The 21,138-nt window shown below is 40.1% G+C and overlaps 1 protein-coding gene across 4 annotated transcripts in view; it reads left to right on the top strand.

Annotated features, from left to right (window-relative positions):
* ILRUN (inflammation and lipid regulator with UBA-like and NBR1-like domains) overlaps positions 1 to 21,138 on the top strand; it is a 109,052-nt gene that overhangs the window by 64,145 nt on the left and 23,769 nt on the right. For 3 of the 4 annotated variants that reach the window (XM_004462009.5, XM_071218419.1, XM_058306596.2), the window contains exon 3: positions 2,791 to 2,988. The exons of the other annotated variant lie outside the window; for it this stretch is intronic. In XM_004462009.5, the coding sequence (XP_004462066.1) occupies positions 2,791 to 2,988 (198 nt within the window). The remainder of the gene's footprint in view (positions 1 to 2,790; positions 2,989 to 21,138) is intronic. 4 annotated transcript variants of the gene reach the window in all.

The following is a 21,138-nucleotide window of genomic DNA, read 5'->3' as shown; positions in this document are numbered from 1 at the left end:
TGTCCCTCTACTTTATAAAGATGTGAGTAGACAGAATTCTCTATACCAACATTATAGTTTCACAGTTGTTATACCACCATAGCGAAAGTTAAGCTGCACAAGTTATAACCAGAGAATTTTTCTGACTTAGTCACATAGTAGTTTGTGATTGTCATATGAAGGACTTACCTTTATTTTTTGAACTACATAAAGGTGAATCCTAAACAAGAGTTGGGAAGAAAATATGAGAAAACAACTATTACCCCCATTTTTCTTTTAATCCATTAATTTTCTATCCTACTCTTCAGTATAACTATAGAAGAGGTAATTCCGCTTCAGTCATTCAGCATATTTTATTATTTTCTAGTCACTTTATTAGATATGGGGGAAAATGGTGACAGGAGAAATGAAGGTCCCTACTTTCATGGCACTTAATTTGAAGTGCAGACTGCAAACTCATAGAGTTAAAAAGATAGGGGCACTTCATGGAGATTTGTCTTCTTTTCATTGCTATTTGGATATTCCTTACTATCTCAAAACAATCTTTAACACTTACACCTTTCTGGAACTGATGTACTTTTGTTTGATTTTTGTGATACCGCTGTCTCAGAATTGTCATATCATGGTATTTTTTGTTTTTAAAATAAAATTATATTCCATGATAACTGGAGGACCACAGCCTTAATTATATTTGTGATACTTGGAGAACCATAAGCATAGATTGGTTTATCTTTTCTTCTAGATAGATCTGTTACCTATTAAACTAGTTTGTAACTGAGACTTAATTTGAAGCCCTGTTGTGTTCTACTTCTCTCATCCTCATTTCAGGTATGTTTAGCCTGGTAGTCCAAACAACTCACCAGTGTCTCCTTCCTTCTCTGTCAAGCATCAGTCCCTTTGACCTCTTGAGGGTTACCTGACCTAACAGTTGTGGCTGTAAGAATATATGGAGAACTTTTGATACCTCTCAGAAGACAGGTGGCTGGTTCTTCATAAATACTTTAGAGTTGATGGTGGCTAATTCTTCCAGGGGTTTCTTCAAGAGATTTTCCAAGTATGACATTGAGTTATAGTAGTAGGTATCTATCATTTGACATTTTACCAACTAACTTGGTTTCCATGGAATATATAGTACTCCCTCTTTTGCACAATTGAGAGACCCAACTGTCTCAGCTGCCTGTGGATGTCTGTCCAGGATAGCAGTCGTTCTGACACCCAGACAGCCTTGGTTTTCCTTGCTTTTTCAGAGGTTTGAAAACACACATTCTTGGGTTTTCATATAAACAGATGTATCTTATTACAGATTTGTGTGTTTGTGTGTTTTAAAGAATAATTGTGAATTCAACCCTTTAACAGTAGTTTAATTCTCCTCTTTATTCTTGGTCTTTAAAGAGATTAACATTTTTTTAAAGATGTTCCATGTCACTGTTTTTCTTAAGACAAATATGTTTTTGGCAGGCTATAGACCCCAGAAATGAAACACAGAATTTGCATGCACTGCCAATGTATCATCCATAATGCTTCTACCAGCTATAGTTCCCTTTCACAGTAAGAGGGCAGATTTTTTTTTTCCTTGTTTAACAGGATATGACAAAATATAGTGGCCTGTGTTTCAGCTTAAGACCCAAAGGTCACAGGATTTTGGGGCTGAGATCTCAGCAGTAGAGCTCTGGTTGCTTTTCTTTCTCTGGTTCCTTTTTAGTAGCCATCAGGTATATCAAAACCAGCCTGGCAAGGGAGCAAATGTGGCTCAAGCAGTTGGGCACCTGCCTCCCACATAGGAAGTCCCGGGTTTGGTTCCCAGTGCCTCCTAGAGAAGATGAGCAAGAAGGTGAGCTGACGTGATGGGCTGATGCAACAAACTATCACAACAAGATGATGCAATGAGGAGATGCAACCAGGAGACACAACAAGAGATGCAACAAGCAGGGAGTGGATGTGGTTTAAGCAATTGGGCACCTCCCTCCCACGTGGGAAGTCCTGTGTTCAGTTCTGTGTGCCTCCTAAAAGGAGGACAAGCAGACACAGAGAGCAAACAATGAACAGACAGAGAGCACCGACAGTGAGTGCAAACAATGAGGCTGGGGCAGGGACACATAAATAAATAAAGCTTAAAAAAAATAACCACTGAAAAAAAAAACCAGCCAGCATTTCAAGAGCAAGGAACTGAGACATCCCAGAGTACTGCTAGGAGGTGAATTATAAACATGCTATGTTCTGAGAGTCCTGCCATGTCTAGGCTCCTCTGATATTTTTAGAGTCTCTTGAGTCTGGGTCATTTTAGAGTTAAGGATCCCAGAAGAAAATTCAAATTGCAAAATGCAATTTTAAAATGAAAATAATATCACAGAAGTTAGTTTTTTTATGTTTCATCTTCTTGCCTTGATGGAAAAATTGAGAACAAGTAGATACATTTTTACTCCTTTGGAGTAAAAGTAAAAGTTCAGATGAAAATGAACACATATTATCTCAGTAGAAAAAGCAGTTCCCCAAAGACGTGGGACTGTCTTTCGTCTCTAGCTCTTCTCGGGCATCATTCTTAGGTACTGTAGTTTGGCCTTCCCTGGGATCACCTGAAACATGTGTCTTCTTGAGGAACTGCCTTGCTTTTGTCTTACGAGTGTCCTCTTAGGGATTGGCTGTCGATCACAGGTTGATGATGACTCTGATGATAATTTCTTCTGATCAGTCATGCGAGACATTATAATGTGTAAGAGAAGGAGAGAGGCCTCCTCTACAGTTTTATAATAAATTTGTACCCAGTGTAGGACCACTGGTCACCTAACATTTTTTTCTTTTGCTTGAACTCAGGGGCAGAGGCCTGGCCTCCAGGGGTTTGTCTTAAATATGTCGGGGGAGACCAATTTGGACATGTGAACATGGTGATGGTGAGATCGCTAGAGCCCCAAGAGATTGCAGATGTCAGCGTCCAGATGTGCAGCCCCAGCAGAGCAGGAATGTATCAGGGACAGTGGCGGATGTGCACTGCTACAGGACTCTACTATGGAGGTGAGTATGTCCCTGTGCAGCCCAGGGCGGAGGAGTTCAGGTAACATCATGCACCATCCCCCGTGTTGCTCACCCAGCCTGTCAAATTGCATACCAGGGTGTGGGCTCTTTTAAAGAGTCATCCTGTATGGATAAAGATTTGAATTTAATGATTATCTAATTGATTTAGTCTAGGGTTCTTCCTTTCGCCCTAGGAATTCTAATTAAAATTTAGTGAAATATATGAGGTATTATATTTTGCATCCTAAATAAAGATATAGTAGTTCTACTATTTTTATAATATAATGTTAAGTGCTATACCAAAAGCAGTCCTTGTTTTCAAAATCTCTAGACACCAGTCATTAAAAAAAAAGATAATGCACAAAATGTGCATAATTCTCCCAGCCTGATGATCTGTCAGGTTACTAACACCTCTCAGTCTTTCCTTTTATCAGTGAACAGTGATCAGTAGTTAGTGTCACTTCTTCCCTGTCTTCCAATCACTCTTCAGCGCAGTCTGTCCTTTACTCACTCCAGTGAAACTGTTCCCACAGAGGTCATCATTGACTACTCAGTTTCTATTTCCAGTAGCCTCTTGATAGTCTTCATCCTAATTAACCTTCTAATTATCATTTAGCACTGTACTCCAAATGCTTTTCGAAATGGTTACCGTCCTAGAATCGCATTACACTACTTCTGTTTTTCCTTCTCCTCCTCTGAGTGGTCTTTCTCTGTCTTTCTGTAGCTTCATCTCTGCCTAGGGAATACTAGATTCTTAACTGTGCCCTGCTCATGCTCAGTGACCTCATCTACTCACATGGCTTCAGCTGTCACCAGTACACCCTACACAGTGATGCTTAAATTCATATCTGTGCCCCTGGCCTCTTTTTGGAGCTCCAGACCTGTGTTTTAGTTGCTTATGGACAGAGCACCTAGATGTTGTGTAGGTTTCCCAGACAAAACTTGCAACCTTCTCTCCAAAGCCATTCATATTATTGGCACGCCACCTACACAATCAAGCCAGAAACCAAGGAGTCTCTTTTGTTCTTTATCTTCCTTAATCAGGAGCTAATTCCTTTGGTTCCACTATGCCCTGGCGATCCAAAGAGAAATAAAAAGTACATCGTTCCTGCCCTCAGGGAGCTCTTCAATGGATGCATAGGCTATAGGCCAGTGGGACCTTTGGAGTTATTTCTAGGGGTTCTGAAATTAATCTTCTCATGCTTGTTTTTGCAGCTAGTAGGAACTTTAATATTTTTAGGATTAGAAAGAGTGTTTCATACTGCGTATGTGACATCATTCTTCGTTGAGAACCTTTGTGCCTACTGTAATGAAGCCAGACACCTAGCCTGGGACTTAGAGTTCCTCATGATCTGCTCCGCCTCCTTTTCTCTCTCTCTCTCCAGGCACCTCCTAACTCCCTTGCAGCCATTCCCTGAAAACCCCCTGTGATCACTTCTCTATGCCTCGCTCCTCTTGTTCCTGCTGCCTGAAATGTCCTTTTCCACCCAGGATCCTCCTGCTTTTCCTCAGGGTCCTGAGTTGCCTTTCCTCCTTCCCTCTTCACCCTTTGCCCACTCTTCCTGCCTCCTCAAGAATTTTCTTTCTCCCCCTTTCATTAATATTATGCACATGCTTGCTACATTATACTTGCCACATTGCATTTTAGGTGTTTGTTTAATTATCCTTTTCTTCTACTAGATTGTGAACTATTTGTTGAATACAAATTAACGTGCTATCACATATCAGAAAGCAGAGTGATTATTTGTCTTCATGGTCTGCTCATCTTGTGCCTTCTAGTGCCTTTATTCCATCTCTGCATGTCTAGATCCTACCCTGCCCTTTGGGATTCCCTTCTCAGGTGCCTCCTCTAAGAATCCTCTCCTTACCTGCATCAGTGGAAGTAGTTTCTCCCACCCCTGAACGCCCATTGCACTGTCTCTTTGCCCCTCTCTCCTTTGCTTCTCTTTTGCATTTTGCCTCTCTCTACCCGATTAATTAGATAAACATCTCATCTTGTCTTTAAATTTTAAGTTTTATCTTGGTAACTCTTTAAAACGCTGGGCTCAGTGCAGAGGGGAGAGTGTTCATTCAGTAAATTTTTAAAAGTGAATGTCACACCTTTTTAATTGGGGAGGAAGACATTATTCATGTTTTTGTGCCTCTTATATAAAGATAGCTTTGTAAGTATTCCCCAGTGCTTTAGATTTTTTATATATTTTTTAATTAAATTTTCTTTTAGTGTTAAAAATAATTGCCACTACGTGGGTCATTTAGTTTTATACTTACAATAATACTGTTTTGCAAATTCTAGAAGTAGGTGGTTTGTAAATCACAAGTATACCAGCTTTTGGGCAGTGAAGAAATGAAGGCCTTTTTTTTTTTTAGATTTATTTATTTATTTCTCTCCCCTTCCCCCACCACCCCAGTTGTCTGTTCTCTGTGTCTATTTGCTGCGTCTTCTTTGTCCGCTTCTGTTGTTGGCAGCAGCACGGGAATCTGTGTTTCTTTTTGTTGCGTCATCTTGCTGTGTCAGCTCTCCGTGTGGGCGGCGCCATTCCTGGGCAGGCTGCACTTTCTTTTGCGCTGGGCGGCTCTCCTTACGGGGCGCAGTCCTTGCGCGTGGGGCTCCCCTACGTGGGGGACACCCCTGCGTGGAAGGGCACTCCTTGCACATCAGCACTGCGCATGGCCAGCTGCACACGGGTCAAGGAGGCCCAGGGTTTGAACCGCGAACCTCCCATGTGGTAGACGGACGCCCTAACCACTGGGCCAAGTCCGCAGCCATGAAGGCCTTTTTTAATCTTCTTACAGGCTGTTAAGTTTCTCAGGGCTTTGTGGAATCCAGTACCTTTAAGGGATTTTAACTCCATGGTTTTCAAGCCTTTTTCTTTATGCAGTGGCACCTTTTCCTGGATAAAAACATACACAGGTCTCTCCTCCTAAACCTGGAAAGTAAAGAAAAAATATGGAATTTATTTTCTTGAGTTAGGTGCTTCCTTGACCTGTATTTCCCTGGCCTCCTCTTTTCCAGATGACCTCCAGGGCTCTGTGGAGTATAGTTTGCAACCCTTCATCTGCTCTAGCAAAGAATTTAATTGCGTTTTATAGACTACCATATTTCACAGAATCTAAATTACTGTTGTTTATAAAATATATCCTGATATCAGAGATATTAAATGATTATCAGAAAGCGAATGAATATATTATGTGTATCTTGTATATAATCACATCTGAGAACATACACACAAAATAAGCTGCCGTATCTTAACCGTGGTTGGCTCTTCCAGGTTTTTCTGTTCACTCTTAAGTTTGCTGGTTCATTGAGTCTAGTGTGGTGGTAAGAGGGTGCATTGTAGACCTTGCATGCCCCTGGACAAGTTAAGTAACTGCTTTGTGCCTTATCTTTCTCCTTTAACAACAGAGGTTGTTTATCTTTTTTGTTTTGTCATGTGGGATAGTCTGTTCTCTAGTCTTTTGATAGTCTTTTCTAGAAAGAATCCATTTCCCTTATTTTCATAGTAACATTTGTTGTTTCAGCTCATTTATCTTCTTTAAAAGGAATTTTTGCTGTATTCAAAGTGTTTTGTTTTCCCTCCGCATTTTTGGTTTGGTTGCAGCTCTCAGTTTCTCAACAGGAATGCTATTGGTATGTTGTGTAGATAGTTCTTCATTATGTGGGGCATATTGCAAGACTCTTTCCCCCCTCCTACCTATTCATTTTGACAAACAACTTCCTCCCCCACCACACAAATTTCCAACCTCCTTGGGTGAGAACCACTAAATATCTGATCCATTTTTAACATTTTATTTTACCTACCTTTTACTGACTTTGATTCACCACCCTAACCCCAAGGGATTTGTATCTTAAGATAAAAGCTACTGCTTATCTAATACCTACTGTATGTCAGGCAGTATATTGAGGTTTTTGCGTACATATTACTTTATGAGGGAAGTAATAGGTACACTTTATGGATGAGGAAACTGAAGGCCAGGGAGAATAAGTGATTTACCTCACATACAGTAAAAGTTACAAGTTGGTTCTAAATTGTAGTTTATAGTTCTAAATTAACAAAAATAATTTTAAGGTCTTGGGCATTAATTTGGCCCTCACTACGATATGGGGTTTATATAGGAAATTTTGGTTGCAGGGTGCTGGTGCTTGTTGGGGATTAGGGAAGGTGGATGGATGGTCCTCAAGTCCTCTCTTCACTTCCAGAATGCCTGGGAATGATGAGGGTGGGGCTGGAGTCGGTAGGGTGATGCTTAGGTAGCTGGGTAAGTATCGTTGTTCACTAAGGAGGTCCTTCCTGCTAGGAGGTACACAGTTCCCATAGGATACCCAAGTCTGGGCAAAGAGTAAGCAGCACGAGTGGCTAGTATCTCTATTTCAGCCTCAGAACCATTCATAACATGTCTCCCTCCTCCTAGCAGAGTGCCTTCAGAAATTCCACAGGAGAGATTTACTCCTGCACTGGGATGGTGCCCTCCAGATCAGGGGGGGGCCTGGTTGTGAGGTAAGGGAAGGTGGTGTGATACTCTGGTTATCTCATGCTGATGGAAGTTTACAGTCCCTACTTGAAGCAGTGTTTCTTGTTAAATACCTTACATGGTACCTAGGGACATTTGCATATAGATTAAATATTTATACGCTATTCATTTAGTTTCTCTGACATTAGGATGAACCTTCCCTTATTAAGTTCCCAAACCAGAACATTGTTATATATATCCACATTAGGAAACTTACTAGGTGCTCTATGTAAATTATAGTGATTGCTTATTTCCTAAAACCTTTTTGAGTTCTTCCAACTTCTCCATTTTATATCATATCTTCCCTAGCCAAGTAGTATGGGACTTTATTTCCTTGTTCCTCTCCTATATTTAACTGATCATGTTATAAAAGAAGCTCTGGACCAAGCAGCCAGAGGCAGGGAGCGCGATGAGCTATGGGGGAGCCTCTGGGCAGACTGTAATTTCTGGTAATGGGTGAACTTAGTAAACGAGGGTGGCCTGGGGCTCTTAACTGAAAAAGCGAAGTCTGATTAATTTTGAAGAGACTTTTCAGCCAGCAGAGTGTCTGCTTGAACCTGGTTCAGAAGATTCAGTAGGAGGGTCAGGGTGGGGTAGCCCCATCTGTAGATGTGGATGACTCCCTCTGTTCCAAGTATGGCAAGGAGCTTTGTAAAGCAGCTGCTTCCCGTGAACTTACAGGGATATGTCAGACCAAAGAAAGACTCAGACGGTCCAGCCTGGCAAATAACGAACCTTTATTAGGGTGCTTAAGTGGGTACTCTTTATTGGCCGTGGAAGGTGAGATAGCATTTTCTGAACTCTGTTGTCCGCACTTACCACCAGAAGAGAGGGTTCTTTTATGCAGCATGTCTCTCTTCAGCTGAGGAGGAGCTGCCTTGTAAAGAATGCAGTGTATTGCCAAAAGTACATGGTTTGACAATAATTATCAAGGCACCTGTGAGATGTGCAGGACTTTTATAGGAAACATCCTGAAGGAACAGATATTTTCAGCAGAGCAGAAGTTATACATTGATGGAAAGGTTTATTGATAGAGGGGCAATCAGACAGTTTGGGAAAAACAGACAACATAGCAGGCCTCTGGAAAATCAGGTTAAATATTCTAGTACAAAATCTATTAGTCAGTCATGGGTTACAGAAGCTTTTTGTTTTAGTAATTTAGAAATGCTGCTATTTAGAGTGGGGGAAAGTGCTAGCTGGAAGTTTTGGGGGAGAAAATGCAAAGTCATATATGCCACACCCTGAGATCTCCAGGTAGCTTCTGCTCACCTGGATTTGAGGGATGGGTGGAAATTAGGAGGTGATACTTAATGTGCTCCTGCTGTGTGCCAGGTACTGGCTCATTTCTGTTTCATTTTCCTTTTCCAACCAATGAAATTTGCCTTTAAAGTTTTATAGTTTTGTTATTAATTAACTGAAGAGCAAATAAATATTTACTGATATTTTTATATATATGTATACACACACACAGGCAAAGAAGCTCTGGTTTCATATTGACTTCCTCTTACTAGGATCTACCCAGATGTCTTCTACTTAGATGCTGTTTTGCCTGGGCGTTTCACCCAGTTTTCTTGTCCTTGTGGCTGTTGACCCCCATCTTTAGAGCTTTTCTCTTTTCTCTTGGACTCAAAAGGCTGCCTCATTTGCTTCTAAAAGATCCTGGCAAGGATGCTCTCTGTTTCAGTTCTGATCTCTAGAATTCTCCTATCAGAAATATGAGTAGCCCTTGAAAACAACAGATTTCTTTTTTTGATAAGAGAAATGCCAGCCCAGGCTGGTTGTGACTTGTATGGGAAATGTTTTTTAAAAGAGACAGTTCAAAACGTGGATGAGACCCGACATTCTTAAATACCTTTATGTTCATGAGGTATTTATGTTCATAAATACCTTTTATGTTCATATATTAAGTATATAAGGTGATAGGCTATTTCAACCCAGAGAGTGATGCCTGCCATAGGTTGGTTGCAGTGCCACCACAGATAGTAGTGGTTGTTTGCTGGACATCTCCAGGTAGTTCCTGTCTCCTTTCCCCGCCACCCCCCCCAACCCCATTGTCTGCTCTCTTGTGTCCGTACGCTCTGTGTTCTGTGTCCGCTTGCATTCTCCGCAGCACCAGGAATCTGTGTCTCTTTCTGTTGCGTCATCTTGCTGTGTCAGCTCTCTGTGTGGGTGGCACCACTACTGGGCAGGCTGCACTTTTTTCATGTGGGGCGCATTCCTTCCCTACATGGGGGACACCTCTGCGTGGCAGGGCACTCCTTGCATGCAGCAGTGCTGCTTGTGGGCCAGCTCCACACGGGCCAGGAGGCCCTGGGTTCGAACCTGGACCTCCCATATGGTAGGCGGATTCTCTCTCAGTTGAGCCACATCAGCTTCCCTCCAGGTAGTTCTGCATGAGGGAAAGGTAATGTCAAATGGCTGTACTGTTCAGATTAATGTCTTAAATGCAGCTCTATGGATCCTGAACCTCTAAGGAGCGTAGAAAAATCAAGAAATCAGATGAAGCAATGATATCCTCTTTTATAAAGTGCAGTGGTTAACAAGGTATTTGCATATCCAACTGTGAAGTGCCAGATGTTTTAACTACGTTGTCATTCACCTGTCTGTAGTAGTAATGTGTTGTTAGTGCTACACTCTTTGCTTTTTAATTAGTTTCATCATTTCTCAACAGACCTAAAAAAATCAACAAAAAGATAAAGGTTTGGTAGAAGAACAAAAATATAAAGATAATTTGAAAGCAGCGCCTTTTTTTTCTTAATGGTAGTCACATCCCCTCTGTTAAAAGAAACTTCTTTGGTCTGGAATGTAGGTTCCAGGGATTCTAGATTTAAAGATTGCGAGTACCCTTTTTTTTTTTTTTTAAGCCAAGTATAATTCTTTATTAAAATATTTATAAGCGTTTTAAAAAAGAAAATAAATAGTTGTAAAACTATTGACCATTTTGAAGATTAAAAACTTAAGAGGTAATTTGCTTTTTAATTTTTATGTTTTAGATATAATTTAACTTTTCTTACATAGTGTCAGAAAAACTCCTGGCTTTGTTTTCCTATATACTTACTGTATTTGACATGTGCAGGCAGGCTTGGCAGTCAGTGAAATCTCCTTTTCTCTTCTCTCGGACACTCTTCTGCCATGGAGTCTCTTCTTCAATTCAGCTAATTGCGCAGGGCAGGGACAGAACAATGATGTTTCTTCTCTTTGGCATTCTTTCTGAGAGCTGCTTTTCTCTACCCAGAGTTTAGCCACTGAAAGATAAATTATGTCAGAAGAGGTCAGCCCTAGATTTACATCCTCCCTGCCACATACCAATCTCATAAGAGTTGTTTTTGCCCTTCCCCTGAAAAAGAAGGGAACTTCCCTTCCTGGCTGCCATTAGGAACTTCTGAGAAGTGATTGTATTTGTGTATGTATTGGTAAGGTCTGTAGCTCAAAGGCTAGATTGAGTTAAGAAGTATTTTGGTTGCTTAGAGACACCCTATTATTGTAAAACATTTTCATGTAAAAGTACTACAATTCCTTGATACCTATGTGACAGCAATTTTAATATACCTCATTAATTGAATGATCACTTTTCTTGCAGGGAATAGGGTAGAGCTACTATCATATTAAATGAACACATTGATTATATGGTACATCCTGATTTTAGAAATACTAAAAACAAGGGAAAAGGCATAACTTAAAATTGAGGAAATATGTACATTTTCCTTACACAAAATGCTTATGTCTGTATTGAAAATATTTCAAATGAGAATTTCTTAAGGTTTGCTGAATTGCTGTGTGATGGGAATTTTTAATAAGCACCATTGTGCACACTTGCCACTGGATCAGACCAGAGTATGTCTCTTTAAAATAAGTGTATTAGTCAGCCAAAGGGGTACTGATTCAAAGTACCAGAATTTTGTTGGCTTTTATAAAGGGTATTTATTTGGGGTAGAAGCTGACAGTCACAAGGCTGTAAGGAGTCCAGCTTAAGGTACCATGAGAGGTGCTTTCTCACCCAAAGTCATTCGCCACATATTGAAGCAAGATGGCGGCAGTGTCTGCTGGGGTTCAGCCTTCCTCTTCCTCTTCAGGCTCCATGGGCCAGCTTCTTCTGATCTCAGTTGTAGGCTGGAGGGCTCATCTCTTTCCCAGGCTTGACTGCTCAGGGCTCCGTTCTCTGCAGCTGCAAACTATCAGGCAAGTGGCTCAGCTCTCTCCTGGGGCTCCATGTCCAAAAACCCAGTTCTCTTCTCTGCTGTGTCCTTTTTCTGCCTAATGTCTGCCCATCAAGGGGGTGGGGACTCAGTGCCCTACTGATGTGGCTGAATCAAAGCCCCAATCTTAATTTAATCAAGTAAAGGTGAAACTTCTGAATCTAATACAATCTAATACACCCAGAGGCACAGACCAGTTTACAAACATAATCCAGTCACTATTTTTGGAATTCATATAAATAGTATCAAACTGCCACAGATAAAGAAGCAAATATAATTGATACTTATCCCTAAAGGAAGAAAATATTTCCTTGCTTCCCACTGAAATCATGTTGAATACCTAATTTATCAGTATGTGCTCTAAAACTACAGAATAATGTGTGACTATTATTATTTTTTTAAAGATTTATTTTTATTTATTTCTCTCCCCTTTCCCGCCACCCCCGCAGTTGTCTGTTCTGTATCCATTTGCTGTGTGTTCTTATTTGTCCGCTTCTGTTGTTGTCAGCGGCACGGGAATCTGTGTTTCTTTTTGTTGCTGTGTCAGCTCTCCGTGTGTGCAGTGCCATTCCTGGGCAGGCTGCACTTTCTTTGGCGCTGGGCGGCTCTCCGAATGGGGCGCACTCCCTGCACGTGGGGCTCCCCTACGCGGGGGACACCCCTGCATGGCAGGGCACTCCTTGCGTGCATCAGCACTGCGCATGGGCCAGCTCCACACGGGTCAAGAGGCCTGGGGTTTGAACTGCAGACCTCCCATTTCGTAGGCGGACGCCCTAACCACTGGGCCAAATCCGCTTCCCTATTATTTTTTAACAGTGATAATTAGTGTCTAAAATAATTGATTTATATAGCTTTTTTTTAAAAAATTCATTTTTTATTTCTCTCTCCTTCCCCCCCCCAGTTGTCTGCGTTCTGTGTCCATTCGCTGTGTGTTCTTCTGTGACTATTTCTATCCTTATCAGCAGCACCGGGAATCTGTGTTTCTTTTTGTTGCATCATCTTGTGTCTTCTTGTGTCAGTTCTCCATGTGTGTGGCGCTATTCTTGGGCAGGCTGCACTTTCTTTCGCGCTGGGCAGCTCTCCTTACAGGGCGCACTCCTTGCACGTGGGGCTCCCCGTCGTGGAGACACCCCCGTGTGGCAGGGCACTCCTTGCGCGCATCAGCACTGCACATGGGCAGCTCACCATGGGTCAAGGAGGCCCGGGGTTTGAACCGCGGACCTCCCATGTGGTAGGCGGACGCTCTATCTATTGGGCCAAGTCCACTTCCCTCAGCTTTATTTTTGAGATCTGTCTTTCTGATTTAGTGTGTATTCCTTGATTACTACTCAGAATGTAGCCATAACTTTATTTTTAGGAACCTCCCGTTAGCCTTGTATTTTAAGGTGGGGATCTTTGAAGAGGATAATCTCTTGTTGAAAAGCAAGTCCCATTCTGGTGCTGTATTGGTGGTGTGACACTAGCCACATAATACTCTAAAGGGATTTTCCTTGGAATGGCAAAGATATTTTTTAGTTAGAAATTAGTTCATTTTGTAATCTTTCTCTTGGAAAACAAAACAAAACAGAACACTTTTCTTCAGCTCTTTATTTTTCTTCTTTTATCTTTAAAGAGCTTATTGCTTTCCTTTCTTTAAACTTCACAAAGGGAATGTCATTGTTGAACATTCCACCCCAGGAAAGAATGCTGCAAAGAAAGCAGAAACCTGCTAGAATTTTGCTTTGTAGTGATCAATGTCCTTTCAGTTTCCTTATATGATTTCTAAAAGTTTTGCTTGTCCTTTGTTTTGAGAGGGTCTTGAAAGCAATTGAGTTCTAGATTGTGTTAGGCTTTGGCTCAGTAGTAGCCACTTAAAAGTAACTTTCCTTTTTTTTTTTTTTTAAGTTTCTCTTATATCAGGAAATCAGAACTGATTAAGAAAGCATGTTTTATTCTGACTTAAGACTTATTTGAGAACTTAAAAATATTTAGTGATATATTTTATTTAACTCAGTAAAGCCAAAATACTACCATTTACTCATATGGCGTTAGGGGCTGGCTTACTGGCATTGCACCTCCACAAACTCTAGTATGTTGTATGGATTGTTTACTTTAAGAAATTGTATAGAATTGATGTTTGTTCTTTTTTCTAAATATCTGGTAGAATTTACCAGTAAAACCATCTGGGCCTGGAGGGTTTGTTTTCAGAAGGCTTTTACTTAGAAATTCAATTTATTTTTATAGTTATAGGTCTTTTCAGATTTATCTTGAGTTACTTTGGGTAATTTTCAAGGAATTGGTTCACTTCATTTACGTTGTTGAATTTATGAGCATAAAATTGTTTGCAGTACCCCCTTATTATCCATTCAGGGTTTTCTAGGGCAGTAGTGATGTCCTCTCCTTCATTTTTGATATTGATAATTTCTATCTTCTTTTTTCTTGACAGGTTTCTCAATTTTATTGATTTTTTCCAAAGAGCCAGCTTTTGGTTTCATTGATTTTTCTTTCTTTTTCTGTTTTCAATTTCATGGATTTTTGCTCTTATTTATTATTTCCTTCCTTCTACTTGCTTTGGGTTTTTTTTTTTTTTTTTTCTTGTTTCTCTAGTTTTCTAGTTTTTTCCCCCTAGTTTTCTTTTCTGGTATTTTGCAGTACTGTATTTTCATTTTTATTCAGTTCAGAATTTTTTCTAATTTCTCTTGAGACTTCCTATTTAACCTAGGGATTATATACAAGTGTGTTGTTTATTTCCAAATGTTAGGGGATTTTCCTTTTGTTTGGTTGGTTTCTGGTTTAATTCTATCAAGGTCAGAGAAAATACTTGGTATGGTTTCAGTTCTTTAAAATTTGTTAAGGTGTTTTTTTATTACCTAGGGTATTCAAGAATGACTATATTCATTCTTGGTGAATGAATGTTCTATGTGCACTTCAAAAGAATGTACATTCTCCTTTTTTGGGTGGAGTATTCTATAAATGTGAGTTAGATCCAGTTGGTTGATGGTAGTGTTGCGTTCCTCTAAATCCTTTAAGTTATCGGTTTTTGCTTCATGTTTTTTGAAACTCTGTTGGTAATCACATTTAAGATTATGTCTTCTTTGTGAATGAGCCATTTATCTTTGTTTAATGTCCCTCTTTATCCCTAATAACTTCTTTGTTCTGAATCTGCTTTATCTAATACTAGTATAGCCACTCCAGCCTTCTCTTTTAAAAAAAAAATTTGGTAATATATATATCTGTAATATAAAATTTGCCATTTTAACTACTTTTAAGAATACATTGGCATTAATTATGTTTACAGTGTTGTACTGTCATCAACACCATCTGTTACCAAATTTTTCATTACCAAAAACAGGAATTCTATACCTATTAAGTAATAACTTCCCATTCCCATTTCCTCCCAGCCCTTGTAGATATTTGATGTAAATCAAATCATACAATATTTGTCCTTTTGTGCCTGGCTTATTTCATTTAGCATAATGTTTTCAAGGCTAATCCATATTGTAGTATGATGAAACATTTCTTTTTTTTCAAAAAAAGATTTACTTATTTATTTAATTTCCCCCCCTCCCCCGGTTGTCTGTTCTCTGTGTCTTTTTGCTGCGACTTGTTTCTTTGTCCGCTTCTGTTGTTGTCAGCGGCACAGGAAGTGTGGGCGGCGCCATTCCTCCGCAGGCTGCACTTTCCTTGGCGCTGGCGGCTCTCCTTACGGGGCGCACTCCTTGCGCGTGGGGCTTCGCTACGCGGGGGACACCCCTGCGTGGCGCAGCACTCCTTGCACGCATCAGCACTGCACATGGGCCAGCTGCACACGGGTCAAGGAGGCCCGGGGTTTGAACCGCGGACCTCCCATGTGGTAGACAGACGCCCTAACCACTGGGCCAAGTCCGTTTCCCTGATTAAACATTTCATTCCTGTGTATAGTGGAATAATATTCCACTGTATGGTATATCACATTTTGTTTATACTTTCGTTTGTTGTTGGACGCTGGGATTGTTTCCAGGTTTTGGATGTTGTGAGAATGCCAGTGTGAACATTAGTATACAAATGTCTATTTGAGTACCTACTTTCATTTCTTTTGGACATAAGCCTAGGAGTCTAGCGTTCTTTTTTTCCTACTTAAAAAAATTATTGTGGTAACATTTACACAGCATAACATTTCCAGTTTTAACCACTTTCAAGTATACAATTCAGTAGTGTCAGTTACATTTACAGTGTTGTGCTACCGTCGCCACCATTTATTACCAAGACTTTTCCATCACCCCAGATAGAAACTCTGTACTCATTAATCACTTTCTTTTGATGGGCGTTTTCGTGGTGTATTTTTTTCCATCCTACTTTCAGCCTACCTATATCATTATAATAGAAGTGAGTTCTTTGTAAGCAGCATACAGTTTTTCTCCCCCCAGCCCCCATTTCGATAGTCTCTCTCTTTTAATATGTTTAGACCATTTAAACTTAATATAATTACTTTTTAAAAAGATTTATTTATTTTTCTCCCCTCCCCCCCCATCCCAGTTGTCTGTTCTCTGTGTCTATTTGCTGTGTCTTCTTCTTTGTCCACCTCTGTTGTTGTCAGTGGCACGGGAATCTGTGTTTCTTTTTGCTGCGTCATCTTGTGTCATTTCTCCATGTGTGCAGCGCCATTCCTGGGCAGGCTGCACTTTCTTTGGCACTGGGCGGCTCTCCTTACAGGGCGCACTCCTTGCGCGTGGGGCTTCCCTACACGGGGGACACCCCTGCGTGGCAGGGCACTCCTTGCGCGCATCAGCACTGCGCATGGGCCAGCTCCACACAGATCAAGGAGGCCCAGGGTTTGAACTGCGGACCTCCCATGTGGTAGATGGACGCCCTAACTACTGGGCCAAGTCCGCTTCCCAAAACTTAATTACTGATGTTTGAATTTAATTCTATAATTTTTATCATCTGTTTTCTGTTGTTCCCTTAGTTAAAGTCTTTTAAGTCAATTGCATTGCTAAACTTACTAGTTATTTGTAATTAAATTCTTTTAAAAATGTATTTGTTCTGTTATGTGACTTGTTATAGACAATATAGAAAGTATAAAGAACAAAGGAAAACATTTATTTACCCACTTAGATATAAACATAGTTAATTTATGCATTTCTATCTACTTTTTTGTATTCATATAGTTTTTAAAAATATTTTTCAAATTTGGTATTGTGCTGCCCATAGTTATATAATCTGATTTATAATTACTTTTTATACATTTGCATTTTAGCACCTGTAAGAAGAAAGAATTGGAATTACATTAAAAAAATATATATATATAATACAGCAGTACTGGCATTTATAGTTACCCATATGGCTACCTTTCTGGAGGTCTTTATTTCTTTGTTGCTTTGATCTACTGTCTAATGTTCTTTCCTTTAAGTCTGAAGAACTCCTTTTAGCATTGCTCGTAAGGCAGGTTTAGTGATCATGAACGTCTTCAACTTTTGTTTATCTGAGAATATCTTAAACTCTCCCTCATTTTTTTCTTTTTTAAAAAATTTACTGATGCTTATCACTCATAGATGAACATAACATAATAAGTGTATAGTAATAGTTGTAAACTTATAAAAAAAATATATAACATCATGAAGGACTCTCATTCCTCACCCTACCACCAATACCTTGCCTTGTTAAACATTTTTAACTAATGATTAAAGAGCATCCTCAAAATATTACTACTAACTGAAGTATTTTTCTTCCAACCCACCCTATTATTATTATTTTTATATCATTCATATATGAACATACATAAACATTAAGTATATAGTAAAAGTGTTGAACTTACAAAGCAAACGTGTAACATCATACAGGGACCCCGTACAGCAACCCTCCAGCAACACCTTGCATTGTCATGAGACATTTCTTGCAAATTATAAAAGAATATTGCCAAAATCTTACTACTAATTATAGTTCTTACCTTACATTTGGTGTGTTTTCCTCCCAACCCACCCTATTATTTTTTACATGTGTTTTTATGAAAGAAGTTGTAAACTTACAAAACAATCATGCACATGTGCAGAATTCCCAAACAATAACCCTGTATCAACACACCACACCATGGTGGAACAGTTGTTACAGATTATGAGATAATATCATCTGATTATTACCAGGTCTGTAGTGTATTAATACAGTTGGCACACATTTTCCATACTTGCCCATTATGAACACAGTACATATTTGTCATAGATGCAAGAATATTATGTTATTACTACTAACCGTAGTCTATAGGTCCTCCAGTTGTATCTTTCCCATGCTTCTCCACATTCCCACCACCCTGAAATAGTGTGATATACATCTGCTCTAGCTAACAAAGGGCACTCTTGCATCTGTACCATCAACTGTAATTCTCATTCACCTCTGGGTTTACTGTGTTATTCTCTAGCATTCTGTCAGTTGGCATTTACATCCCTAGACTACCATTTTCAGCCACATTCCTATTTATAAACCAGCTGTTATTCACTATAATGTGTTACCATCAACTCTATACATTTCCACACTTTTACAGTGAAGCTAATTAAAAATGCTACATACATTAAACTTCAGTAGTCCATCTCGGTCCTTCTCTCATCTCCTTTAAGAATCCACCACCTGGGAAGCGGATTTGGCTCAACGGATAGAGCGTCTGCCTACTACACCAGGGCCTCCGTACCCATGTGATGAGCTGGCCCACGTGCAGTGCTGATGCACGCAAGGAGTGCCGTGCCACGCAGGGGTGTCCCCCGCTTAGGGGAGCCCCACGTGCAAGGAGTGCACCTCGTAAGGAGAGCTGCCCAGCACAAAAAAAGTGCAGCCTGCCCAGGAGTGGCGCCGCACACAGGGAGAGCTGATGCAGCAAGATGATGCAACAGAGACACAGATTCCTGGTGCCACTGACAAGAATATAAGCAGACATAGAAAGAACACACAGTTAATGGACACAGAGAGTAGACAGCTGGGGCAGAGGGGAGGGTGGGGAAGGGGAGAGAAATAAATAAAAATTAATCTTTAAAAAAAAAAAAAAGAATCCACCAACCTACCATCAAGTCTTGAAGATATTTTCCTACATTTTCTTCTAGAGCCTTACATTGCTTTTATATTAAGATTTCTGATTCATTTTGAGTTGATTTTTTTATAAGGTGTGAGATAGGGGTCCTCTTTCCTTCTTTTGGCCATGGATATCCAGTTCTCTCAGCACCATTTGTTGAATGGACTGTTCTGCCCAGGCTGGGTGGGTTTGACAGGCTTGTCAAATATCACTTGACCATATGTGTGAGGGTCTTTTTCTGAACCATCAGTTTGACTCTATTGGTCTATGTGTCTCTCTTTATGCCAATACCATGCTGTTTTTACCAGCAAGGTAAAATGATTTAAAGTCTGGGAATGCGAGTCCTCCAATTTGACTTTTCCTTTTTAAGATGTTTCTGGCTATTCAGCTCCCTTTACCCTTCCAAATAGATTTGGTAATTGTGTTTTCCATTTATTTAAAAAATACTGGTGGAATTTTTATCAGGATTGCCTTGAATTTATCTATCAATTTGAGTAGCATTGACATCTTAATGATATTTAGTCTTCCAATTCATGAACATGGAATGTTCTTCCAATTATATAGGCCTTTTTAAATTTCTTTTTACATTGAGTTGTAGTTTTCTGAATATAAGTGCTTTATATTGTTGGCTAAGTTTATTCCTGAATATTTGGGTTTTATCTGCCATATTTTATTTTCACCACTCTTTTGACACTTTCAATTACTTTTATTGATATGCTTTTCATTTCTAGACTCTCTTCAGGCCGCTCTCTCCTGTTTTTTCTTTTCAGACTATAGCACACCCTTTAGTATTTTCTGCAAATTCGGTCTCTTGGTTACAAACTCTCAGTTTCTGTTTATCTCTAAATATTCTAAATCCACCCTCATTTTTGAAAGACAGTCTTGCCAGATATAAGATTCTTGGCTGGAAGTTTTTCTCTTGCAGTATCTTAAATATCATACCACTGTCTTCTTTCCTCCCTGGTTTCTGGTGAGAAATCAGTACTTAATCTTGTTAGGTGTATTGGTCAGCCAAAGGGGTGCTGATGCAAAATACCAGAAATTGGTTGGTTTTTATGAAGGGTATTTACTTGGGGTAGGAGTTTACAGATACCAGGCTATAAAGCATAAGTTACATCCCTCACCAAAGTCTCTTTTCACGTGTTGGGGCAAGATGGCTGCTGACGTCTGCAAGGGTTCGGGCTTCCTGGGTTCCTCTCTTCCTGGGGCTGGCTTCTATTTCCTCTATGTGCTTACTTCCTGGGGCTCTAGCTTAAGGCTTCAGCATCAAACTCCAACATCAAAACTCCAACATCAAAAACCCTTAACTCTGTCCTTTGCCATGCCTTTGGTGGGTGGGGACTCAAAGCCCTAGTGGCACAAGAGGTTTACGTAATTACTTACTCAAGTGAACCTATGAATCCAGTATAATCTAATATGCCCAGAGGAAAAGATCAGTTTACAAACATAGTCCAATATTTCTTTTTAGAATTCGTCAATAGTATCAGACTGCTACATTAGGTATCCCTTATATGTTATACATTGCTTTTCTCTTGCTGCTCTCAGAATTCTCTTTGTCTTTGGCATTTGACATTTTGATTAGTATGTGTCTTGGAGTTGGTTTGTTTGGATTTTTTCAGATGGGAGTACGTTGTGCTTCTTGGATAAGGATAACCGTGTCCTTCAATAGGATTGGGAGATTTTCTACCATTATTTCTTCAAATATTCTCTCTGCCTCTTTTCCCTTCTCTTCTTCTGGGACGCCCATAACACATATGTTTGCACATCTCTTGCTGTCATTTAGTTCCCTGAGACTTTGTTCTATTTTTTCCATTCTTCATATGTGTCCATTCACTATGTGTTCTTCTGTGTTCGCTTGCATTATCAAGTGGCACCAGGAAACTGTGTCTCATTTTTGTTGTGTCATCTTGCTGTGTCAGCTCTCCGTGTGTGTGGCGCCACTCCTGGGCGAAGTGCTTTTTTCATGCGGGGCAGCTCTCCTTTGGGGCGCACTCCTTGCGCGGGCACCCCTGTGTGGCACAACACTCCTTGCATGTGGCAGCACTGCACGTGGGCCAGCTTACCACATGGGTCAGGAGGCCCTGGGTATCAAACCCTAGACCCTCCATATGGTAGATGGACACTCTATTAGTTGAGCCATGTCCACTTCCCCGTATGTTCTTTTGTGTGGTCACTTTCAGAGGCCATTTCTTCAAGCTCACCAATCCTTTCTTCTGCCTCTTCGATCTCCTATTTTATGATTCCAGTGTGTTTTTTATTCCGTGTATTGTGCCTTTCATTCCTATAAGATCTGCTATTTTTCTATGTATGCTTTCAAATTCTTTGTACTTGTCCAGTGTCTTCTTAATATCCTTAATTTCTTTAGCCATCTCATTGAATTTATTGAGATTTGTTTAAATAAGATTAGTTGTCTCAACTCTTTTATGTCATCTG

This window comes from Dasypus novemcinctus, chromosome 11, assembly GCF_030445035.2.
Source record: "Dasypus novemcinctus isolate mDasNov1 chromosome 11, mDasNov1.1.hap2, whole genome shotgun sequence".
NCBI classification, from domain to species: Eukaryota; Metazoa; Chordata; class Mammalia; order Cingulata; family Dasypodidae; genus Dasypus; species Dasypus novemcinctus.
The sequence above is the reverse complement of the archived record's forward strand: the minus strand, read 5'-3'. Positions and strand labels throughout refer to the sequence as shown.